This window comes from Carcharhinus amblyrhynchos, chromosome 6 (genome assembly GCF_965287045.1).
Source record: "Carcharhinus amblyrhynchos chromosome 6, sCarAmb.v2.hapA, whole genome shotgun sequence".
Taxonomy (NCBI): Eukaryota; Metazoa; Chordata; class Chondrichthyes; order Carcharhiniformes; family Carcharhinidae; genus Carcharhinus; species Carcharhinus amblyrhynchos.
The window spans coordinates 57238041-57260880 of NC_137329.1; the positions used below are offsets into that span (position 1 = coordinate 57238041).

The following is a 22840-nucleotide window of genomic DNA, read 5'->3' on the forward strand; positions in this document are numbered from 1 at the left end:
CTGGTCTGGTCTACATGTGACTCCAGACCAATAGCAATGTGGTTAATTCTCAAATGCCCTCTGAAATTGATGGCAGTTAGGAATGGGCTATGCATGCTGTTCAGCCAAAGACGCCCACATCCTGAAAATGAATTTTATTTCATATATGGGATGGACCATCTTGCTATTTCCAAGTACATGCTCCTTCTCTCCGCTGAAACTACTAAGCAGTGTGATCTCCTTGTTCCAAGGAATAAGCACCTTTGAATCAATCCCACTTTTCAATCTGTTACCAACATAGTCATTTCCCGGTCTTTCACAGTTTACACTTTGACTCCATTTTGACGGCCATCATTTTCATAATCAGAGACACTCTCCATGCATCATCCAAATCTGTCCTTCTGTACTGTTGATCATTGTGTTAAACTAAATCAGCATCAAGTGCCTTTAGCTTCCTAGAGTTACCTCACTGCTCAATGGCTGAGTGAATGAGTTATGATCGTGTTGAAATGCTTGTTTCCTCAAAGACACTGAGGGGGAATGGGGGGGGATCTTGCCGTCTTGGCCTGCCAGTCGATCGGCGAGGTGAGCCAGTAAGATCGGGCGAGAGGCAAAAAATCACGTTTATGCCTGATTTCAGCCTCTTGCAATACTCTTGTTACTGGCCCTGTTTTGACAGCAAAATCGGCTTTGTTCCCTTTAATAGTCATGACCTGTGAATGGCAGAGTGGTAAGCACTGCTGCATCACAGCGCCATGGATCTGGGTTCGATTCCCTGCTTGGGTCACTGTCTGTGTGAAGTTTGCACACTCCCATGTCTGCGTGGTTTCCTCCAATAGTCCAAAGATGTGCTGTTCAGTTTGATTGACCATTGTAAATTGACCCTAGTTTTGGGGGGATTACCAAGGGAAATATGTGGGGTTACAGGGATAGGGTGGGATTGTTGTTGCTGCAGAATGGGTTGAATGGCCTCCTTCAATACTGTAGGGATTCTATGATGATATAACTTAATTTAAATGTAATTAGTGAATCCCGGACGCTGTCACCTCAATACACTCTTAGTCTCCTCTGCCCTAAGGAAAACACCCCAGCCTGTCCAATCTCTCCTCACGGCTGCAATTTTCAAGCCCTGGCAACTTTCTTGTAAACTTCCTCTGCACTCTCTCCAAAGCAATGATGTCCTTCCTGTAATACGGTAATCAGAACAGTACACAGTTATTGACAATCTTTACTGTTCCTCAATCACCCCACCCAACTCCACCCCACCCCCCACCCATGGTCTTCAGGCTTTTGCAACCCAATCACTACCCACATTGGTCGGTTACCAATACCAAATACTTAAACCAACTGCCATTCAGCCTTTAAATCCATCTCCAGTGCTAACAGTTTGTTTCTTGGCATACTTTCTTAACCACTCTCCCCCTTGTAGAAACAGTGTCATTTTCCTGTAACAGCTCGTAGAATCTTTAAACCACTGATAGGAAGATGTACCTTGTGCCAACCCCTCATTACATTGTGACAGTTCCCAATCAGCAAGATCGTTTTAATCTTCATGGCCTTGGCATGGCTAAATTGACTTGTGTTATATTTTATGTTAGAATTACAAACTTATATTTCCAGCTATAATCTCTGGGAACCATTCCATAAAGATTAAAGCCAGACAGTGTAACAAGAGATTGACAAAAGCATGCTTAGTAAGCCAGTCTCTTTCACATTGTGGCTGGAACAGTGACAAAGCGCCCATGTGCCTATAAGCAGGGCTGCAGGAAACGGAAGTTTTGTATTATTTCAGATAGAAGGTCAGCATTTTTCTACCATTGGTTTAGTAGTGACGTTCAGTCAATCCTGCAGCACTGAATTCACAGAGAACACATATCAGTGGTGGCCTTGATTCTCTCGCCCACAGCCACTGCCCCTGCCCCAGGAATATGGGAAGACAGCAAAATTGTTTCTCTTCTTTCATGCCTCCCAATGTTTTATTGCCCAATTCAGCATTCATTGTCAACCACTCCTTTATTCAGAGCAGACTTTTGATTCTTCCCTTACACAGCTTTGCCCTCCAGACTTCTCCTTAACTAGCTGCATTTGCTTTAAACTGCACTGGGAGTCTTTAATCACTTCTTCACCCCTGTGCCCTCCCCCGTATTGTCATTTGCCTTGCATAAGGCAGCAGAGGTGTGAGAGAGGGTATTTATACAGTAGCAGTGGACTCTCAGTGCCAGCATCATCTTGTGCCAGTGCATTAATACAGTAACTTTCTGATATCGCTGCCCTTCCAATTTCATAATTATAATTAAATAAAATTATAACTCAATCAAATTTAAATGTTTTTCAGTAAACTGTGAGCTGATAGGACTTTCTGTTCCCTTCTTCCATAGTGATAAATGCACATCACTGTTTGCAGTGTCAAGTTGTACTTACTCCCAGAAGCCTTTAATATCCCCAGCAATTGCTGGATTGTAATAATCAGGATATTAGTTACTTTATGGATCAACAATCCTAGCATGAAAGCCAGTCCTTTTCAGATGACAGAGTTTCCCATCCCACCATCTCCGTGGGTCTGGAGTCATGTGTACGTAAAGGTGGCAGATTTCCTTCCCTCAATGGCATTAGTGAACCATATGGGTTTTTACAACAATCAATAGTAATTTTATGATCGCCTTTACCAAGACAAGCTTTTTAATTCCAAACTTTATTAATAAAATGTAAATTCCTCTAGCTGCAGTGGTGGGATTTGAACTCATATCCCCAAAGCCATAATCTAAGTACAAAGAAATTCAGAAACAAAAGGACATAAACAAGCCAGCATAATAAACACAAACAAAATGGCAACAGAAGTTATAATTGAAAATTGTTAAATTCAATGTTGAGTCCAAATGTGACAGTCAGTGAATTAGAGGCAAGGTAAGGTTTGTGGTTTTAAGTTGCTCGAAACTGAAACTACAGCAAACAGGGTCTCCTGCAAAAAGCAGAGTGGAAGACAATTATATAATAAAACTTACATGATTAAAATCAGTCATCCGTGTTTTGGAGCAATGCAGTCTCAGGCCTAGTTGGTGGGCAAATTGCACAATCTCCTGTCCTGCACTTGGAATATCAATATATTCAGCCCTTTGTAATGCATTAGAAGTTTGAGAAGGTGCAACACTGCTCAAGTTACAGAAACAAAACATATTGAATGTCGGTTTACTGATTCTTACAGCTCTGTTGCCTTACAGGAAGGTCAGATAAAGGGACTCTTGCAGTCACTCATCAATAATCTGTAGTCAATTTCGTAAAGGGAAAAAGGCTCACATTTATAGAGTGCTTTCCATGACCACTGAAAGTCTCAGTGATTCACAGTCAATGAAGTTACTCACCAATTTTTGAAGTGTAGTTCCTGTTGTAATGTAGAGAAACTGGCAGCTATTATATATCCAGCAAACTCCCACAACCTGCTAATGACCAGATAAACTGTTTTCTGATTTTGTTTTGATTTATTATTGTCACATGTATTAACATACAATGAAAAGTATTGTTTCTTGTGTGCTATACACCCAAAACGTATCATTCATAGAGAAGGAAATGAGAGAGTGCAGAATGTAATGTTACAGATGTAGGGTGTAGAGAAAGATAAACTTAATGCGAGGCAAGTCCTTTCAAAAATCTGACCACAGCAAGGAAGAAGCTGTTCTTGAGTCATTTGGTACATGATATCAGACTTTTGTATCTTTTTCCCAAAGGAAAAAGATGGAAGAATGTCCAGGGTGCATGGAGTTCTTAATTATGCTGGCTGCTTTGCTGAAGCAGCAGGAAGTGTAGACAGAGTCAATGAATGGGAGGCTGGTTTGTGTGATGGATTGGGTTACATTCAGCACTTTTTGTTGTTCCTTGCGGTCTTGGGTAGAGTAAGAGCCATATCAAGCTGCGATACAACCAGAAAGTATGCTTTCTATGGTGCATCTGTAAAAGTTGGTGAAAGTCATATCTGGCATGCCAAATTTCCTTAGTCTTCTGAGAAAGTAGAGGCGTTGGTGGGCTTTCTAACTACAGTGTCAGCATGGGGGGACCAGGACACGTTGTTAGTGATCTGGACACCTAAAAACTTGAAGCTCTCGACCCGTTCTACTTCATCCCCCTTGATGTAGTCAGGGGCATGTTCTCCTTTACATTTCCTAAAGTCAATGACAATATCCTTTGTTTTGTTGACATTGAGGGAGAGATTATTGTTGCCGCACCAGTTCACCAGATTCTCTATCTCATTCCTGTCCACTGTCTTGTCATTGTTTGAGATCTGACCCACTACAGCGGTGTCATCAGCAAACTTGAAAATTGAATTGGAGGGGAATTTGGCCACACAGTCATAGGTGTGTAAGGAGTATAGTAGGGGGCTGAGAACACAGCCTTGTGGGGCACCGGTGTTGAGGGTGATCGTGGAGAAGGTGTTGCCTGTTTGTGAAGATGATTGAGAGATAAATATTTAGAAGGATATAAGGGATAATGCCCCTGCTCTTCTGTGGAATAGTGCCATGGGATCTTTTATGTGGGGCCTCTGAAAGATAGCTGGAGCGATTCTCCCAGCCCAGCACAGCGAGCTTCCAAATGTCTCCTAGCCGAAGATGGAGTCGGACACTTTAGGAACTTTCAAGTGATTATTGAATAGGCAATTGGAAAACACCAGAATGGTAGGGAGTGGGATAGCTTGATCTTGGGTTCAGGCGTAGCTCGGCACAACATCGAGGGCCGAAGGGCCTGTACTGTGCTGTACTGTTCTATGAAACAATGCCAGAAATTGGTGCAGAGCTGATTACCATATGGAAATCACTATTTCCAATTCATTAGCAGACCTGGTGTTTAAGCCTCTAGATTGCAGTTCAGTAAAAGAGACACAAGTTCTACTTCTTCATAAGCTACCAATGTTTCTTTGATCCAACTCCACGTACAGTTCTCCATCAATACCCAGTGCCGCCTGTAGCCCCTTTATATATCAGTGACTTCTATTCAATAATTGACATCAAATTAGGATTTAATTGGAAGATCTGTTAACCCATTCCTTACACCTGGGACTGAAGTCTCCAAGCCCACTAGCATGCGTGCCCCTCCTATCCCCCAACTGGGAGTGGCTCACTCCAGCGGGGTTGGCAGTAATGGGGAACAGGAGGCCACTGGACCCCACTGGAGTGAAGAGAGGCCATTGAAGCTTGCCAAGATGTCAGAGGCGAAAGGGGAAATGTCCCAAGAACCCCGGCCAGCACCTCCCTGCGAGTGCCGCACTGCCTCAGTAATTCACTGAAGTTTCTGCCTGAATCTTTCAGCTCAAGTGCTGAAATTGAGCTTGAAGCTGTGATCTTGTGAAAGAAAGGCAACGGTGTGACCAATTGAGTCAATGACCAAGCTGTTATCTCTACTAACTCTCCCAACCCAGGCAGCCAGCTAATAAACCATTTCTGTATAATAAATGGAATATTCAAATACAAAAAAATAAAATTCTCACAGTTTTACATTGTTCGGAAAGTGTGTGAATTATTTGTGACCAGCCAGCTACAAGGTTGCCTCTCTATCTCTGAAATGTGGTGTGATTGAGTATTGTACTGAGAGTTGTCTGAAACAGAGAATAATGATGTCAAACTTTCGCTGGTTCTTTAGTTCAGTTTATCGTCAAAGTGAGATATGAGTTTGTATTCTCCTAGAAGACACACCCAGTGACTCTTGTTTCGGTATCAGGAAGTGGTTTTAGAAATATTGGTAAGCAATGAAGTATTATATTGCAGCCTTTGTCCACTGTGTTAACCTTGCTTTAGCAGTGGGAGTAGGCCATTCTGCTCCATGAACCTGCCCCTTCATTCATTTGCTCTGTACCTCATCCATTGTTTCCAAAAGTATCAATTGCTCTCTTTACCCATCAAATATCTATCTTGGCCTTAAAAGCCCCAGTTGTCACATCATTCAACACCTTTTGGGGAGAGAATTCCATACTTCAAATCTTTATGTGCAAAAGGGTTTTTTGATTGCCTTCTTAAATGGCATGCCTCTTATTTTAACATTATGACCCTTGTTCTTAATTCTCCCACCAGAAGAAATAGTTTCTCTGTGTCTAGCCTACCAAACCCTGTTGAATTTTAAACCCTGTCCATCTTCCCTCAATCTTCCAGACTCAAGGGAATGGAAGCCAAGGGAATCTAAGGTAGAATTTGCCATCCCCACCTGCCACAAGCGCTTGTCCGGTCCTGCCGAGAGCCAGTGGATTTCAGGCCACAGAATTTCCCACGGCAGGTCCCACTATGGAAAATCCCATCCACATCCACCATGTTCTTCCTGAACTGGTGTCCAGAACTGAACACAGTCTAACCGAGGCTTTGTTGTTTAGAAGGATAAAAGGCCAACATTCCATCAATCTTTGTGGTTACTTTTTGCACCTGTCCACTGGCTGTTAGTACTGTGTATTGTAGGATAAAAGCAAAATATTGCAGATGCTAGAAATCCGAAATAAGAGCAGAAAATGCTGGAAGAACTCAGCAGGTCCGGTAGGGTACTGATTGGTTAGCAAGTCAGTTCTGATTGGTCATGGTGTTGTCATTGGGAATGCACTAGGCAACTATTGTTCCTGCACCTTTGCTTCATGCAGCGCAATGCCTGGATATATTCTTTTTGCCTGCAGGGGACAGGTCCCTGCATATGGATAAAGCTAGCAAGTATGAATGAAGTACATTGTAAACTTGTTTGATAATCTTAAATTGGTTGTTAGTGTAATTCTCAGCACACTTGGGATTGTTCATCAAGTGTTGTCCAATCACAGAATTACCTCAAACGTTAGACAACATGTTCACAGTACTGCAAGCACAGGCTGGCTGAGTACAGTCGGTACTCTGCCTATTGCGGTTTGTTATGATCCGCAAGGCACTGGGATGTACAATTTACATAGCTGGCATTGCACTAGCACTGAAATACATAAAATAAATACCTTATTTCTTGTGATCTCTATGAGAGGAGGAACAATGAATGGTTTCAAGCAAGGCAGTTTAGGAAAAGATATCTGAAGAAAGTGACAACCTGGGGTTAATTTTGACACTTCCTCCCCCAAATCGAAAGTCAATTATGACAGGAATTTGCCAACAATTCCCTGTGAAACCTATCAACGAAATAAGGCAAAATCATTTGAGGAATGTATGAAATTAATGCATAGGATGAGACCAGTCAGCCCATCGAGCCTATCCTCTGCTGTGCCTGGGAAACCTAGAACACGGGCAAAGGCTCCAGCTGAAATTTGCTGGCCCATACAAGATCCATACAATGGGAAATCTTGTTGAGCAGAAGATCCCACCACCAACCATTGGCAGGCTGCCTCCACCAATATGAAATATGCAGCAGGAGAGTGGAAAATCCTGCCCCCGAGTCGAAGAAGCCGATCATTTAAGACTGAGATGAGGAGAAACCGCTTCACTCAAAAGGTTATGAATCTTTGGAAATCTCAAACCCAGAGATAATAGATGATCAATGAGATAGATTTTCAGTTTCGTGAGGAATCAAAAGATAAGGGAAACTGACAGAAAAGTGAAGCTGAGGCAAAAGATTAGCCAAGGTAGTATTGAATGGAGGAGGGAACTACTCCTGCTTCTATTTTTCATGATCTTATGTAGAGGGAAAATTGGTTGTAGCCAAACCCCAAGATTGTTGTATTCATGGAATCATAGAATCCCTACATTTAACCCATCAACTCTGCACTGACACTCCGACAGAGCATCTTATCCAGGACCGCCCTCCACCCTATTCTCACAGCCCTAGATGTTTACCCTGCTAATCCCTCTGATCTACATAAGGGACAATTTAGCATGCCCAATCCACATAACTTGCACATCTTTGGATGGTGGGAGGAAACTGGAGCAACCAGAGAAAACCCATGCGGACACAAGGAGAACGTGCAAACTCCATATAGACAGTCACTCGAAGCTGTAATTGAACCCAGGTCCCTGGTGCTGTGAGACAGCAGTGCTAACCACTGTGCCACCAGGCTGACAAATCTAGTCAGAACCATTTTAGTGGAAAAAAGTACAGTCCCCTGAATTCTCTGTTGCCTTTTCACATTTTTCCCATTGAATTACACAGAATTGCATAGAATTTACAGCATTCAAACAGGCCATGTGGTGTTTATGCTCTGCATGAAGCTTCTCTCACTCTCTTTGTCTAACTCCATCAACATATCCTTCCATTCCACTTCCCTCATCAACATTTTTAGCTTCCCTTTGATCACATGATCAATGCTAATCACTTCCACTACTCCTTCAGATAGTACATTCCACATACTGCTTCCTGGGGTAAGAGGTTTCTTCCCACTTGTCAAATGGATTTATTTGTGACTATCGTTTACTTATGACCTCTAGTTTTAGATTCCTTCACAAATGAGATTATGTAAACATTTAACCGTACCAATCTTGGAGTTGGGAGGGGATGGGATGAAAAATTAAAAATCATGGTACATGGTGCCAACCCATTGCATACACAGTGGCTACCACTTTTACTGCAGTGGTTTGTATGACAAGCATGTGTCCCAACATGGACACTTTCAATTATAATGCTGATATTGGACTCCCACAATGCAACTGGGTGCCTGATATAAATGTAATGGTTTTCCCAGCAGAGAAATGGAGTGGGGAGCAGTTGACCACAGTAAGTTAAGTGCTTGTGAGCCTGGAGGAGTAGGAATGCATCCCGTGGCCACATAAAAGAAGCCTTTTGCCAATCCCCAATCTCTGGCCTCACAATTCCATCTACCAACCCCAATCTTTTCCTCCGAGTTCCCAATTCCGACGCTCCCGCTTCATCAATCCTCAATTCTACTCTCCCCTCTTCCCAATCTTTTACACTTCTCTGATTACCACATTATTACACCAGCTCCACCTCCCTGTCATCAAACCCTAATTTTTCTTGATTCCCAGGGACTTTGGCTACACACTTCAAACTGGCGCCAGGCAGGAAACAGAGTAAAGCAAAGATAATGAGATTCCTGCCATTAAATTTGGCAGAAACCCCAAGGCAACAGAGAATTCAGGAACCCCTGGTTCCCTCCACACTCACTCACTAGTGCTTTAATATTGGGGTTATTTTCTCTGTCTGGCTCCATCAAATTCCTTATCCTCTGGAGAAAGGAGCCTCTTTCAGCCTGAAAGTTCAGGATTTTCAGCAAGCCCAGGATTTTCCTTACCATATCCACGTTCCCAACCAGACTGAGGTAATTACTGGGAGCAAGATTCAAACCATGTTCTGTACTGACAGTTGATGGTGGGACAATAAAACACAGCCCCCCACCTCCCACTGCTGCAAGCCAAAATAGAAACCCAGATCAAAGAGAGAGGGTAGGGGAGCTGGAGAAATGTGCACTTAGCTTCAGGAGGTTCCGTGAGAGGAGGTCTCTTTTTAGAGTCCCACACATGTTCCATATTACTCCTGTCTGTCTTGAAGCAGTTTACTTAAAGTGTGCAGCCAAGTCATGGAAATATTTTGCACAAGAATATTTCCAGGAAGAACATTGCTCAGACATGAGATGTGGAATGAATGGAAAGCAAGGAAATTACACGAATGAAACCTTTGTTTTAGTCGCTTTTGTAACCTATGGAGATCTGAAGATAATGTCAATAAAAACACACAACAGGGTTTGAAGGCTGTGATCTGATCTCTGAACAACAAGAGCTTTGCTCTCATCAGTTTGATAACTTCCAAATAACACAATTAAATGACTATCATAATTATTCCTTGACATTCCATTTATTCCATACACAACCCACCTTAACCTTTTGATTCAATTACAGGCTGTTACTCATTCCCAGATATCCCAGGTTCTACTTATAATACTGTAGTTGTGAGATTTGCGAGATTATTATGGATCAGGACTGTATTTTGGTTTATAAGATTATTATATTTTAGATTGTGGTCTTAAATTTAGAGTATGAAAATAAAGCAGATCACGTAACCTGTGCTGGAGTCTCCCTGACAATAAACCTGGGTGACTGATTGTTAGAGATCAAAGGAAGATTCAGATTGTTTTATTGAGAGGAAGGTTCAAGGCATTTACACTTGGTGACAATGGCCACAGTGCCTGAACTTACAATAAGTAGACCTTGAATCTCCTAAAGTCCCAGAACGGCATGATAGGTGTTGACTTGTAGGCAGCAGTGCTACGAACTATCCATTTATTTCTGAAGTGAAGGGAGTTGGGATCAAAGATAACTAATTAGCACTTATTTCAAGTTACCTTGGAGAAGTTGGTGGAAGGTGCCAGTTTTTGAGACTAGGTTGCAGGCTTCCCTATAAACCCATGAATATTACAGACAGACAATAGGTTTACAGTTTTACCTCATATAGTCTGCAGTCATCTGAGAGGTAAGGAGAACAAGAGATAGACACAATCAAGTCTGCACTTTAAACAGAGAAAATGTATACTCTATTGTTCATGCAAAACATGGATGGGAGTTCATGCTCAGATTGAAGACTGAGTTTGCAAGGATTTGAAGGAGGCTGGAAGATTTGCCTAACTAGAGGCAGGGATCTATCGCATATCCTTCATAGTGTAAGACAGTTCTGGATTAGATTTTACCCATCTGGAAAAGTAAGCAACAAGCAAGATCAGGAGCTGAGAATAATTTTAGACTGGTTCCTGGAGGATGAAGTGCCCAGTTAAGAACAGCATAACATATAACTAGAAGAATTACAGTTGTGCTATAAGTTAATGGGGAACCAGTTCTGCAGTTTAAAGGATAAGTTGCCCATGAAAAGAAAAGAGTCAATTGTGTTTTTAGTCATTTGTTTCAGTAAAAATTTTAAAATATGAAATTTTGATGCATCATTCTTTCAGCTGTTAACTGGAAATTTGCATTTCTCTTTAACAGTCTCTTCAGAGATTGTAACAAAATACCCTGAACCCCCTAAAATAGGATCTAGCCCGTAACTCACTCCTAGCAATACCTGAAGCGTTGGATTAGACTCCTGTCTGTAACCAGTGGTGCACTGTTGATTTCACAAAGAAATATGCAGTGCATTATGTTTATGATTCTATCTCTCAGTAGGAAGTGAACTCTGGCATCTTAGCTTGTCCCACCATCCCCTCAGAAAATTTAGTTTACTTACTCATTAGTGTCACAAGTAGACTTCCATTAACACTGCAATGAAGTTACTGTGAAAATCCCCAAGTCGCCACACTCTGGCACCTGTTCAGGTACACTGAAGGAGAATTTAACATGGCCAATCCACCTAACCAGCACGTCTTTCAGACTGTGGGAGGAAACCAGAGTACCCGAAGGAAACCCACTCAAACACAAGGAGAATATGTAAGCTCTGCACATTGACCCAAGCCGGGAATCAAACCCTGATCCCTGGCACTGTGAGGCAGCAGTGCTAACCACTGTACCACTGTGCTGACCCATGTAAACATTTAAAATTTTACTCAAAGTTTCCAGGATTTTGATCTAGACTTTTTATATAGGTGTAACTGTTTTCTGAATTGGCTACTACTAGATGTGGGAGAATATACCTTGCTAAATGTGACTGCAACTAAATAATATATTTGCATTTTGGCCCATTATGTTGCTGCACACTGTCGCACTTTCTTAGCCCAGAAATGACTGTTGACAATAGGAGTGATATTTCTCTATCCACAGTGTGAAGACAGACGTTAAACCATTAACTTTAACAGTTAAACACCAACATTTATAATGTCAGACAGCAGAATGTTAGACAAACATTTATTCTGCTGCTTTCACCAGCAGTAATTCTGGACTTTGTATCAGACTAATGCCTGACAAAATGATAGATTGGTGTACAATCTAGCTCGGCATTGCAGTCATTGTTCTATAACGATGGTCATGCATATTGCTGTGATCCTATGTGATTTGATGTTATGTACTTTGCAGCCAGGACATCACTCTCAAGAAATAAATACTGGGCATAGTTAATATACCCTCAATCCACCAAAAAATGAATATAATCAGCGCACTCACAAACACAAGTCAGCATACTCTCACTCAGAAGCAGCCAAAACCTCTTGGCTCCTTATGGGTGTACTTAGTCTGGAAGGATGGTGCAAACAGATTCAGCAATAAGTTCCAAGAGACAGTTTGGTCAACACTTGAAAGGGGAGAAATATTTCAGCGCTGTGGAGAAAGGGCAAGGGACTTGGACTAATTAAACCATCAAATTACAGAATCATAGAATCCCTACAATTCAGAAAGAGGCAATTCTGCCTATCGAGCCTGCACTGACAACAATCCCACCCAGGCCCTATTCCACACATTTACCCTGCTTATCACCCTGACACTAAGGTGCAATTTAATGGCCAATCCACCTAACCTACATATCTTTGGAATGTAGGATGAAATCTGAAGGAAACCCAGGCAGACATGGGGAGAATGTGCAAACTCCACACTGAGAGTCCCCCTAAACTGGAATTTAACTTGGACCTCTGGCACTGTGAGGCAGTGTTGCTAACTACTGTGCCAAGAGCCAGCAAAGGCACAATGGGCTAAATGGCCTCTTACTGTGCTTTTTTCCTTCTATTCTTTCCTGAGATGTGGGTGTTACAGACATTTGTTACTCATCCTTAATTGTCCTTGAACTGAGGACAGTTAATCGCATTGTTATGTGTCTGGAGTCATACATGAGGACACAAAGCCCCTATCCCTAGAGAGCATTAGTGAACCAGGTGGGTTTTTACAACAATCGATGATAGTCGTCATGGTCACCATTACTGAGACTAGCTTTTTAATTTCCAATGTATTTGAATTGAAACTCCATTGGTTGCCGTGGTGGAATTTGAACCTGTGCCCATAGAACATTAACCTGAGTTTCTGGAGCACTAGTCCAGTGATAGTGCCACTGTCTTCCCCTTTGTGATCCTATACCTGCCTGTACATCTCTGGCTGAAACCAGTTGGTCTGTAGCTCCCTGCTGCATGTTATTTCCAAATATTCTTTGAAATGTTTGTGTGCAGATGTGTGCATTGCTAAAAGGTCAGAGTGATTGCTGACACTGAGTTAATAACTAGTGTTAACCATTGTCCAGCTGTGTTAACAACTGGCCTCTAATTACAAACTGCATTCCCAAGAAATGTAGTCAGAAACACTTAAAAATGTTTCCAAATATCCATCTATTTTTTAAAATGGTCTTGACACCGGCTACGATCATGGACAAGAAGATTATATATTGGGCGGAGAACAGCTTTCAAAGCTTGAGAAAGATGCCCTCAGCTGATCTGGTGCTCATTGGTAACTGTATTTATTGTTAAAATCAAGATAGTTGCAAACTGATCAGAAGGTTCGTTTACTGAGACACTTGGATGTTGATGCAGCCAGACTACTCACTACTCTTGAAATTCCTGAGGTAATGAAGGATTCTTAGCTGCTAAAGGGATCACTAATAATTTTTATTCCAATTAAACTTTGGGAGCCAAATTCTAAGAGGTGGCCAACCATGTGAGGAGGAATGACTGCAGGAAATCCTGACGTGAAGTAAATGAGATTAAAACATGGGGAGTAACACAGGAGCAGCCTTGGCACTCATATCATCACAGCCACGTAGTCCTAACAAATAACATAGGCCTTGTCATCAGCAACTAAAGAGCTGAATTTTACCTCAGGCTTCAGAACCCCAATGTTGGGTCAAAAAGCAGGTCCTGAACCTGCGCTTGCCGGCAGCAGGATTGGCTCAGGACTTTTACAGCAGGACGCCTCCTCATTGGCTGCCTAGTTAAGGATGGCAGGCTAGCTGGTGCCCAATGCTGCTGTTCCAATTGGAAGCCTGGAAGCTCCAGAGCCTCAGCTGCTCCACAGGGAGGGGTGGGCACTGCTGAGTCAGATCGGTGAGCTCAGGAACATATCAAAATGGAAGCGCCTTCCTGGAGGTTAAGTCCAGATTAAAATTCAGAATTACCAAGTGGGAAGGCCCCACTCGTCACAGGATAAAGGCCTCTTGTGGGCTTACTGGGGCTGGGAGGGCTACCTTTCTTGCCCTCTGTCTCCTCCTTGAGGTTTGGATCCTCAGACTCCAATGGCACCACAGACTGCTGTAGGGATTTGATTTTTTGATTTGATTTAATTTAATTTATTACTATCACATGTGTTAGTGTATAGTGAAAAGTATTGTTTCTTGCGTGCTATACAGACAAAGCATACCATTCATAGAAAAGGAAAGGAGAGAGTGCAGAATGTAGTGTTACAGTCATAGCTAGGGTGTGGAGAAAGATCAACCTAATGCAAGGTAGGTCCACTCAAAAGTCTGACAGCAGCTGGGAAGAAGCTATTCTTGAGTTGGTTGGTACGTGTCCTCAGGCTTTTGTATCTTTTTCCCACAGGAAGAAGGTGGAAGAGAGAATGTCTGGGGTGTGTGTGGGCTCCTTGATTATGCTGGTTGCTTTTCCAAAGCAATGGGAAGTGTAGACAGAGTCAGTGGATGGGAGGCTGGTTGAGAGGATGTGGGCACAACTGAGGCACATCAGTCAACTTCATTCATGATCCTTGGTAGTTTGTAGAGGCTGTCTCCATGAAGCTACTCACCTCTGCATCTAGCTGCGAGGGGGGTTGGGGGGTTGGGGGGGGTGGGGGAGGCTATGTGGCAGGAGTGTCCCATCAGCAAAATACTGGTGGCTCTATAAAATTGTCCTTACTAAAGCCCTCGAAGATGCAAATTGGTTGGCTGCCTCCTTGCAGAGGGTAGTTGATCTGCCTCAGAATAAGCCACTTGGAAACTTCCCTATTAAGACTGGCTTAGGGAGCTATCTCATACAGCTACCTATCAAATTATTGCCAAAACCCACCCCCTGCCACCCACGCCACTTCCACCACCATTCCTGCCATTTAGATGCCAGTAAAACTCTGCCTAATTATCCTTGAACAATTCTGGCAAAGGATATCTATGACATCCGTACATGTACATAACGTCATGGTGTAGATACGTGACTAACTGGGTAAGCACTCAGAGCACATATCCTCATTCTAGTCCAGTTTCAATCCCATCTGCTCTCCTTTTCCCTGCTTCCACATGAATAGACCCTGTGAACATCTGACTCAGTTTCCTGTAGAGTCTAACATCTGCTCCCTTGATTTCCTTCCCACTCCATTTATTAATGCTTATTGTTTCAACTCCTAGTCACCAACTTTGTCTCCCTGATTCTTCCCTCAGGCCTTGATTGCATCCTTTCAAAACCTTTGCCACATGCCCTTATGTAAAAATTAAACCCCCACCACCCCTCCATATTTGTGTCTCTCCTGTCCTTCCTTCCCCTTCAAGGTCTGTGAAAGTATTGTTTATAACAACATACTTAACTCTATCATCAATCTCCACTCAAGTCTCTTAAGGTTTCTGCAGCATCCTTGTGGCTGCATCTAGGATCTACATTCATTTCACTTTGTTTTCTGCCTATGGGCGCACAGTGGCACAGTGGTTAGCACCACTGCCTCATAGCTCCTGGGTGCCAGGTTCAAATTCCCAGCTTGGGTCACTGTGCGGGGTCTGCACGCTCTCAGTGTGGGTTTCCTCTGGGTGCTCCAGTTTCCTCTCACAATCTGAAAGATGTGCTGGTTAGATGCATTGGCTGTACTAAATTCTCCCTCAGTGTACTGAACAGGTGCCAGATTGTGACAATTAGGGGATGTTCACAGTAACTTGTTAATGTAAGGCTACTTGTGACACTAATAAGTAAACTAAGAACTTTAAACTCTTTCTCCTCCATCAGTTTCCTTGACTGACCTCATCTGCATTTCTTCCAGCTGTTTTTCCCCTCAGCCTGTGCTATGACCTCTTATGTGTCATTAGATTCCATTTTGTCAACTCCTAATGATTGTTTCCATTCTAAACTCAGCAACATCAGCCTTGTCTCTATGCTGGCACTCTTGCTTCCGAGTCCAAAGGTTGTGGGTTCAAGTCCTACCGCAGGGACCTGAGCCCATAGCCCAGGCTGATGCCTCAGTGCAGCAGTGAGGGAGTGCGCACTGTCAGAGGTGTCAACTTCCAGATGAGTTATTAAACAGAGGTCAACATCTGCCTTCTCCAGAGGATGCAACTACTCACAGAGAATCAGGGGATTTCTCCCTGATGTCCTTGCCAATATTTTTCTTTCAGTCAGCAATATCGAAAGAAAAATGAACCATCCATTAACTCATTGCTGTTAGTGGGATCCTGCTGTGTACAATTTGACTGTCAAGTTTACAGTTCACTAAGTGAAATGCTTTGGGATATCCTGAGGATGTGGAAGGCGATGTGCAGGAGGAAAAGTTACCAAAAAATGGCAGAGTGTTGGTTCTGGTGAAGAAAAATAGCATGTTTCTCCAGAAAGTACCATAGCTGCCACAAAAAAAAGCCTGGCATGTTTCACGCCATCATGTAAGAGAGTGGGGCCTCAATACACTGGCAAAGTCTGGCTGCACTAAGATCGGGGCCGCATGGTACCCCAATCAAAGCAAAAAGTAACTACCACCACCCCCCCATAGCACCACAGGGGTCTCAGGGGCTTCTCCCCGCCACTGATCCCCCTGATTGGAGCTGGCATTCACCTCCCTTACTCCCCCACGCACCCCCCCACCTCCCCAATGGGAGCAAGCATTTATTTCCCCCATCGGAGCCAATAGTTACCCCCCACTATTCCTCCCAAACCCCCACTCACATAGCCATCGCCCGTATCCCCATCTGCTCCCACCCACCACCACATATAGAGGAATCCCTCACCATCCCCCATAAGGCTTCCATTGGGGTCTACCCATGGCATTGGATGCATTGAATCCTCTATCTGCAGGATCTTCCAGGAGGTGCAGTGAGTTCAATAATAGAATAATAGAAAAGTTGACGTTTAGGCGCCTTTTAAATATGGCACTTGGATATGATAGCAGGTCACAAGCTATCCTGTCCTGCCACCCAAAACAAATGGAAACTCCAACTAAAAACTTAATTCGGCCAACATCGCACAATATAATGCAAATCTTACTGCCTGAAACTCTTCTCATTCCCACCTCCACCACAGGACTTAATCCCAGAATGGAAAATTCCATCCATATTGTGTCTCAATTCCTGCTGTGTTGGGTTTATCTCAAGGCCCCAAGGTGTTATCTTCCAGAGAGCCTGGGAGGTTCCACTCCGGTATTTTCACATGCATAGGCAATTCCCACAGACAGCTTCAGTCCTAGACTTTTGCTGCGACTTAGCTCTTTTATAAAACCTGATTTAATTTTCCCATAGCCCCACTATCTTGCCACCTTTTCTGAACTGTGCCCTTTCCCTAACTGATCGCACCTTACTGAACAAGCTAGACATGTTAGATGTTAATTCCTAATAGTAATGTTTGATTTTAACAATCAGCATTCCGGTTAGTAAGCAAATAATCATGTAGTCCTGTTGTGTGTCAACAATGTTGACAATTTTTTTTTTTCAAAAATATACTTTATTCATAAAAATCTCAAGTAATCTATTACAATGTACAGGGCTTCGAGTAGCAAAACAATGCGGAATCAAAACATTTTTGCAGATCTGTCCAAACTACAGTGACTACATTTCAGTACTTAAAAAACTATGTCCATGTCTCAATATTTACATATTTGTACTAATTACCATGATTACATTTCAATACTTAAAAACTATATACACGCCTCAAAAGATTACTGTGTGCCGTTAGTGCTCAGATTGGCACACAGTTACACAGGTCGAGGGTATTCTGCAGTTCCTGGGCCCTCGGTCTGCCTCCGTTAAAAGGCCTTATAGTGTGGCCTTTCCCCATTGTGCCTTTGCGGCGGCTGCCCCAAGCTTCAGCCCGTCCCTCAGCACGTAGTCCTGGACCTTGGAATGTGCCAGTCTGCAACACTCGGTCGAGGACAGTTCTTTCAGCTGGAAGATCAGCAAGTTTCGGGCGGACCAAAGTGCGTCCTTCACCGAGTTGATGACCCTCCAGCAGCAGTTGATATTTGTCTCGGTGTGCGTTCCCGGAAACAGCCCGTAGAGCACAGAGTCCTGCGTCACCGAGCTGCTCGGGACGAACCTCGACAAATACCACTGCATCTCGCTCCAGACCTTCTTTGCAAAGGCACATTCCAGAAGGAGGTGTGTGACCGTCTCGTCAGCCCCGCAGCCGCTTCGAGGGCAGCGTGCAGTGATGTTGAGACCTCGAGCGTGCATAAAGGATCTGACGGGGAGTGCCCTTCTCACCACCAGCCAAGCCAGATCTTGGTGCTTGTTTGTCAGTTCTGGTGATGAGGCGTTCTGCCAGATGACACTGACAGTCTGCTCAGGGAACCATCCGACAGGATCCGCCGTCTCCTTTTCTCTCAGGGCCCCAAGGACGTTACGCGCTGACCACTGCTTAATCGCCTTGTGGTCAAAGGTGTGTTTGCGGAAAAATTTCTCCACGAAGGACAGGTGCTGCGGTACGGTCCAACTACTCGGAGCGTTCCGCGGCAGTGTGGCCAGACCCATCCTTCGCAACACTCGGGACAGGTAGAACCTCAAAAAGTAGTGGCACTTGCTGTTGGTGTACCGAGGATCTACGCACAGCTTGATGCAGCCGCACACAAAGGTGGCCATCAGGATGAGGGCGGCGTTGGGAATGTCTTTCCCTCTGTTCTCTGGAGATTTGTGCATCGCCTCCCTCCGGACGCGATCCATCTTTGATCTCCAGATAAATTTGAAGATGGCCTGCGTCACTGCTGCAGCGCAGGATTTGGGGATAGGCCACACCTGCGCCACGTACAACAACACGGACAGCAACTCGCACCGGATCACCAGGTTTTTTCCTGTTATGGAGAGCGAGCGTTGCTCCCACAAGCCGAGTTTCTGCCTGGCTTTCGCGATGCGCTCCTCCCAGTTTTTGATGCATGCCCCTGCCGCTCCGAACCATATCCCCAGCACCTTCAGGTACTCTGTCCTGACGGTGAAGGGGACAAAGGATTTGTCGGCCCAGTTCCCAAAGAACATGGCCTCGCTCTTTCCCTGGTTGACTTTGACTCCCGAGGCCAGCTCGAACTGCTCGCAGACCTGGAGGAGCCTGCGGACAGACGAGGGGTCCGAGCAGAAGACAGCCACGTCATCCATGTACAGGGAGGCTTTGATCTGCGTGCCTCCGCTGCCTGGGATTGTCACCCCTTTGATGCCTGGGTCGCTTCTGAGGGCCTGGGCAAAGGGTTCAATGCAACACACAAAAAGGACGGAGGAGAGAGGGCAGCCCTGTCTGACTCCAGACCTGATTTGGAAGCTATCTGTTTCCCACCCGTTGACTGAGACTGCGCTACTGATGTCTGTGTAGAGCAGCCGGATCCAATTGCGTATTCCCTCCCCAAAACCCATTTTGGAGAGCACATCCATCATGTAGCTGTGCGATATTCTGTCAAACGCCTTCTCCTGGTCGAGGCTGATGAGGCACGTATCCACCTGCCTGTCCTACACGTAGGCAATCGTATCCCTGAGTAGCGCCAGGCTGTCAGAGATCTTCCTGCCGGGTACTGCACAGGTTTGATCAGGATGGATTACTGACCCCAGAGCAGACTTGACCCGGTTGGCGATGACCTTGGCCAGAATTTTGTAATCCACGTTCAATAGTGAAATGGGTCGCCAATTCCGAATTTCTTCCCTCTCCCCCTTCTGCTTGTAGATGAGGGTAATCTCCGTGTCGCAGACAGCACAGAGTTTGGAGGGTGTGAGGGAAACAGCCACATGAATGGAGGGTCTGGCAATGGTGATTATCACATTTTTATCAAGCTATGTAAAGGTGGCTTGAAATACAGAGCAGTCATATTATGCGATGGAATTGTCACAAGCTGAGATTTCTAAACACAACTCAAACAGTGCTCTTAAAATCAGCTACCAAAGATGTGCGGGGTTAGGTTGATTTGCTATGCTAAATTGACCCTAGGGTCAGGGGGACGACCAGGGTAAATACGTGGATTTACAGGAATAGGGCCTGGGTGGGATTGTGGTTGGTGCAGACTTGATGGGCTGAATGGCCTCCTGTACTGTAGGGATCCTATGATTCTACGTTTGGAAATAGACAGTTGAATGGCTGCAGACAGAGACAATGAGTCCTGGTTAATGACAACATTCCACCCCTCTGAATAGAGGGCAGTTTCATCCCCATATTCTTTGATTTTGTATCAGATAATTATAAAGAAAGGAAACATTTCAGAAAGTATTATTATAACTGATATACTCTTATTGAAGGAAGATTGATTTTTTTAAACCAATTTACACAGTTCACAGATCTATTTCAGTATTGTTTTCTAAAATTAGAATGGGTGTCATCTTTCTGTAAGTTTTGAAGTTAATCAAGTTTTGAAATGTTTATTTTTTTCAAGTTTTCATTCAAGCTCATTTGCATATTGGTAAATTGGTAAAACCTGATTTAAACCTGCTCAATCAGGCAGTATATAGAAAGATCTTTTAAAAATTTGCTTTGAAAATATTCTCTGACGTATGTAAGAATGGTACATTGGTGTGGTTTGACCACTGCATTCTCTTTGGGTACAGCTTCTCCACTAGAAGCATGAGACTGGAGCAAGTTATAGATCATAGGATCCTAGGATGCGGAACAAGGCCATTCAGCCCATCGAGTCTGCACCAACCACAATCCCACTCAGACCCTATCCGCATAACCGCATACATTTACCCTAGCTAGACCCCCAGCACTAAGAGGCAATTTAGCATGGCCAATCCATCATCTTTGAGCTGTGGGAGGAAACCAGAAACATGGGGAGAATGTGCAAACTCCATACAGACAGTGACCCAAACCGGGAATCGAACCCAGGTCTCTGGCATTGAGAGGCAGCAGTACTAACCACAGTGCCACCATGCCGCCAGCAACATTTATTGCCCATCTTGAGTTAATCTTGCACGACTGAGCAATTTGCTATTGGTCACTTATGAAGGCAGGTAAGAGTCAACCATGTTGGCACAGATTAGAGTCACACATAGACCAGACTAGGTAAATTCAGCAGTCTGCATCCCCGCAGGATATTAATGAATTGGCTCACCACTTCCATGGTCCCTGTCACTGATTAGCCTTTTATTTCCAGATTTTTTTGTAAACATTGAAATCAAATTAATCCCCATTGCTGTGGAGCATTTTAAACTTGTGTGCTATGATTTATTAAGTCAGGCTTTGGGGTTACTAATGTAGTCCAATAATGTAACTGCTGTACAATTGAAGTACAAATGTCTGCATTTTTCTCTCCAGATCGAAGATTTGCTGGACCCAGATCAAAAATGGTGGATTTTATGAGCGACGAGTGTGAAGTAAATGAGACTATGCTGACACCTTTAATTGAGCAAGAAGGCGAGGCCTACTTAGAGAAATGCGGGAGTATCCGACGTCACACAGTGGCCAATGCACCCTCTGAGCTCCAACTTTTGGCTATGACTTCCATGTTGCACCCTGGGATGGTGGAAGAACCGGACACTGAAGAGAAATGTCTCCTGATGCCACCTAGCCTTAACCACAGACACTATTCCAGTGAACCAAACATCCCAGAACCTCAGGCTGAGGTGATGGTAGTTGCGCTGCAGGAGTCTACTGACATTAACTGCACAGCACTTAGCTAAACTACTCAGTCGGTGTTTTGTTTTAGGCACATCAAGAGTAATCCCTTTACCTGACTGAGTCCCATCTCCAGATCAAACTGTGAAATGACCTTGAACAAACAAACCTCGTTCAAGCTTATCATGTACATTGATGGACTGCACTTCTGACCCAGGCCCCTCTCTGTTATCAACTGAATATACCTCAGAAACCGAAACACAGTGCTAGCAGAAAGGATGATTGAAATGTTAAAATATTGGGACATGAGGCCCTGGTGAAATTAAAGTTTGAAAAAGAAGAACGTCAGCAGCAGTAAGTTTGCACTAAAGATATCTAACAGCTGAGACAAGTCCTGAACTTTGAAACCCAAGATTGCACTATATCTGCAGCGTTGTTTAAATACTGGATATTGATTTTGTCTCTCTTGTTTCTCCCAACAAACCATTAGTTTTAGCCAGACTGTTGGCTAGAAATGTCATCACTTCCATTCAATATCAATCTGCCTTTACTTGACAGAAGTAATTTCGGATTTCACATCAGTGTGAGCTCCGTAACTTTGGGTGGGTGATGGTTTCCGCACGTGCTGATGAAATGTGTTGTGTTTCCCATTCTTTGCAAACGGGTTTTTTGATTATTCTTTACATTGTGGCGCACTGAGGAAATCAGAAGCCGTGCCCAATCATCACAGTGTGTCCAACAAGGGTCTGTGCTGCAGGGAGAACTTCAACTCATTGATTCCTGAGATTGAAGGATACTGGTAACACTGGAATCAGTTTTAAACTGCAGGCTCCTATAAAGTCAGCTCACTTTGCCTCTCAGCCATTGGTCGCGTTTAACTTTGCGCACACAGATTTGACTGTTTTGCTCCTGCCCCTGCAGAAGTTTTCTTCAAATGTAACCCTGCTGTCTCAGGAGCAGGCTTTCTTTTACACTTTTACAAATAAACTGTGGATTATTTTTGTGAAAAATGTAATAATCTGTTGTCTCCCTGAAACAGTAGAATAATTCAATTCTCAAAAGAGATTGGGGGGAGTGGGGGGGGGCGGCGGATGCGGTGAGCCTTAGAGCCTGTTTGATAGTTACTATTCTGCAGGCACTGCAAAAACATGCAACAGTAGGTGACACAAATTAACAGTGACTCATCCCCACACAGTGAGAGAATTTGGTTCATGCTTACCCTGCAAACAGGGAGAGGAATTTGTTCACATTGCTACTTGCAAGTTGGCATGGGGCTAAATAGATTTTTGATTGACAAGGGAGTCAAGGGTTGTGGGGGTCCAAGCAGGGGTGTTGGCAGAAAAGTGAAGTTAAGGCCACAGTTAGATCAGCCATGATCTTACTGAATGGTGCTGC

General features: G+C 43.9%; 1 protein-coding gene across 1 annotated transcript in view; it reads left to right on the forward strand.

Moving 5' to 3' along the window:
• Nucleotides 1–22449, forward strand: part of prr5l (proline rich 5 like) — a 120507-nt gene extending 98058 nt beyond the window's left edge. The window contains exon 9 of the mRNA XM_080190500.1: nucleotides 21146–22449. Coding sequence (XP_080046626.1) covers nucleotides 21146–21510 — 365 coding nt within the window. The 3' untranslated portion in view covers nucleotides 21511–22449. The remainder of the gene's footprint in view (nucleotides 1–21145) is intronic.
• The last annotated feature ends 391 nt before the right edge of the window (nucleotides 22450–22840 follow it).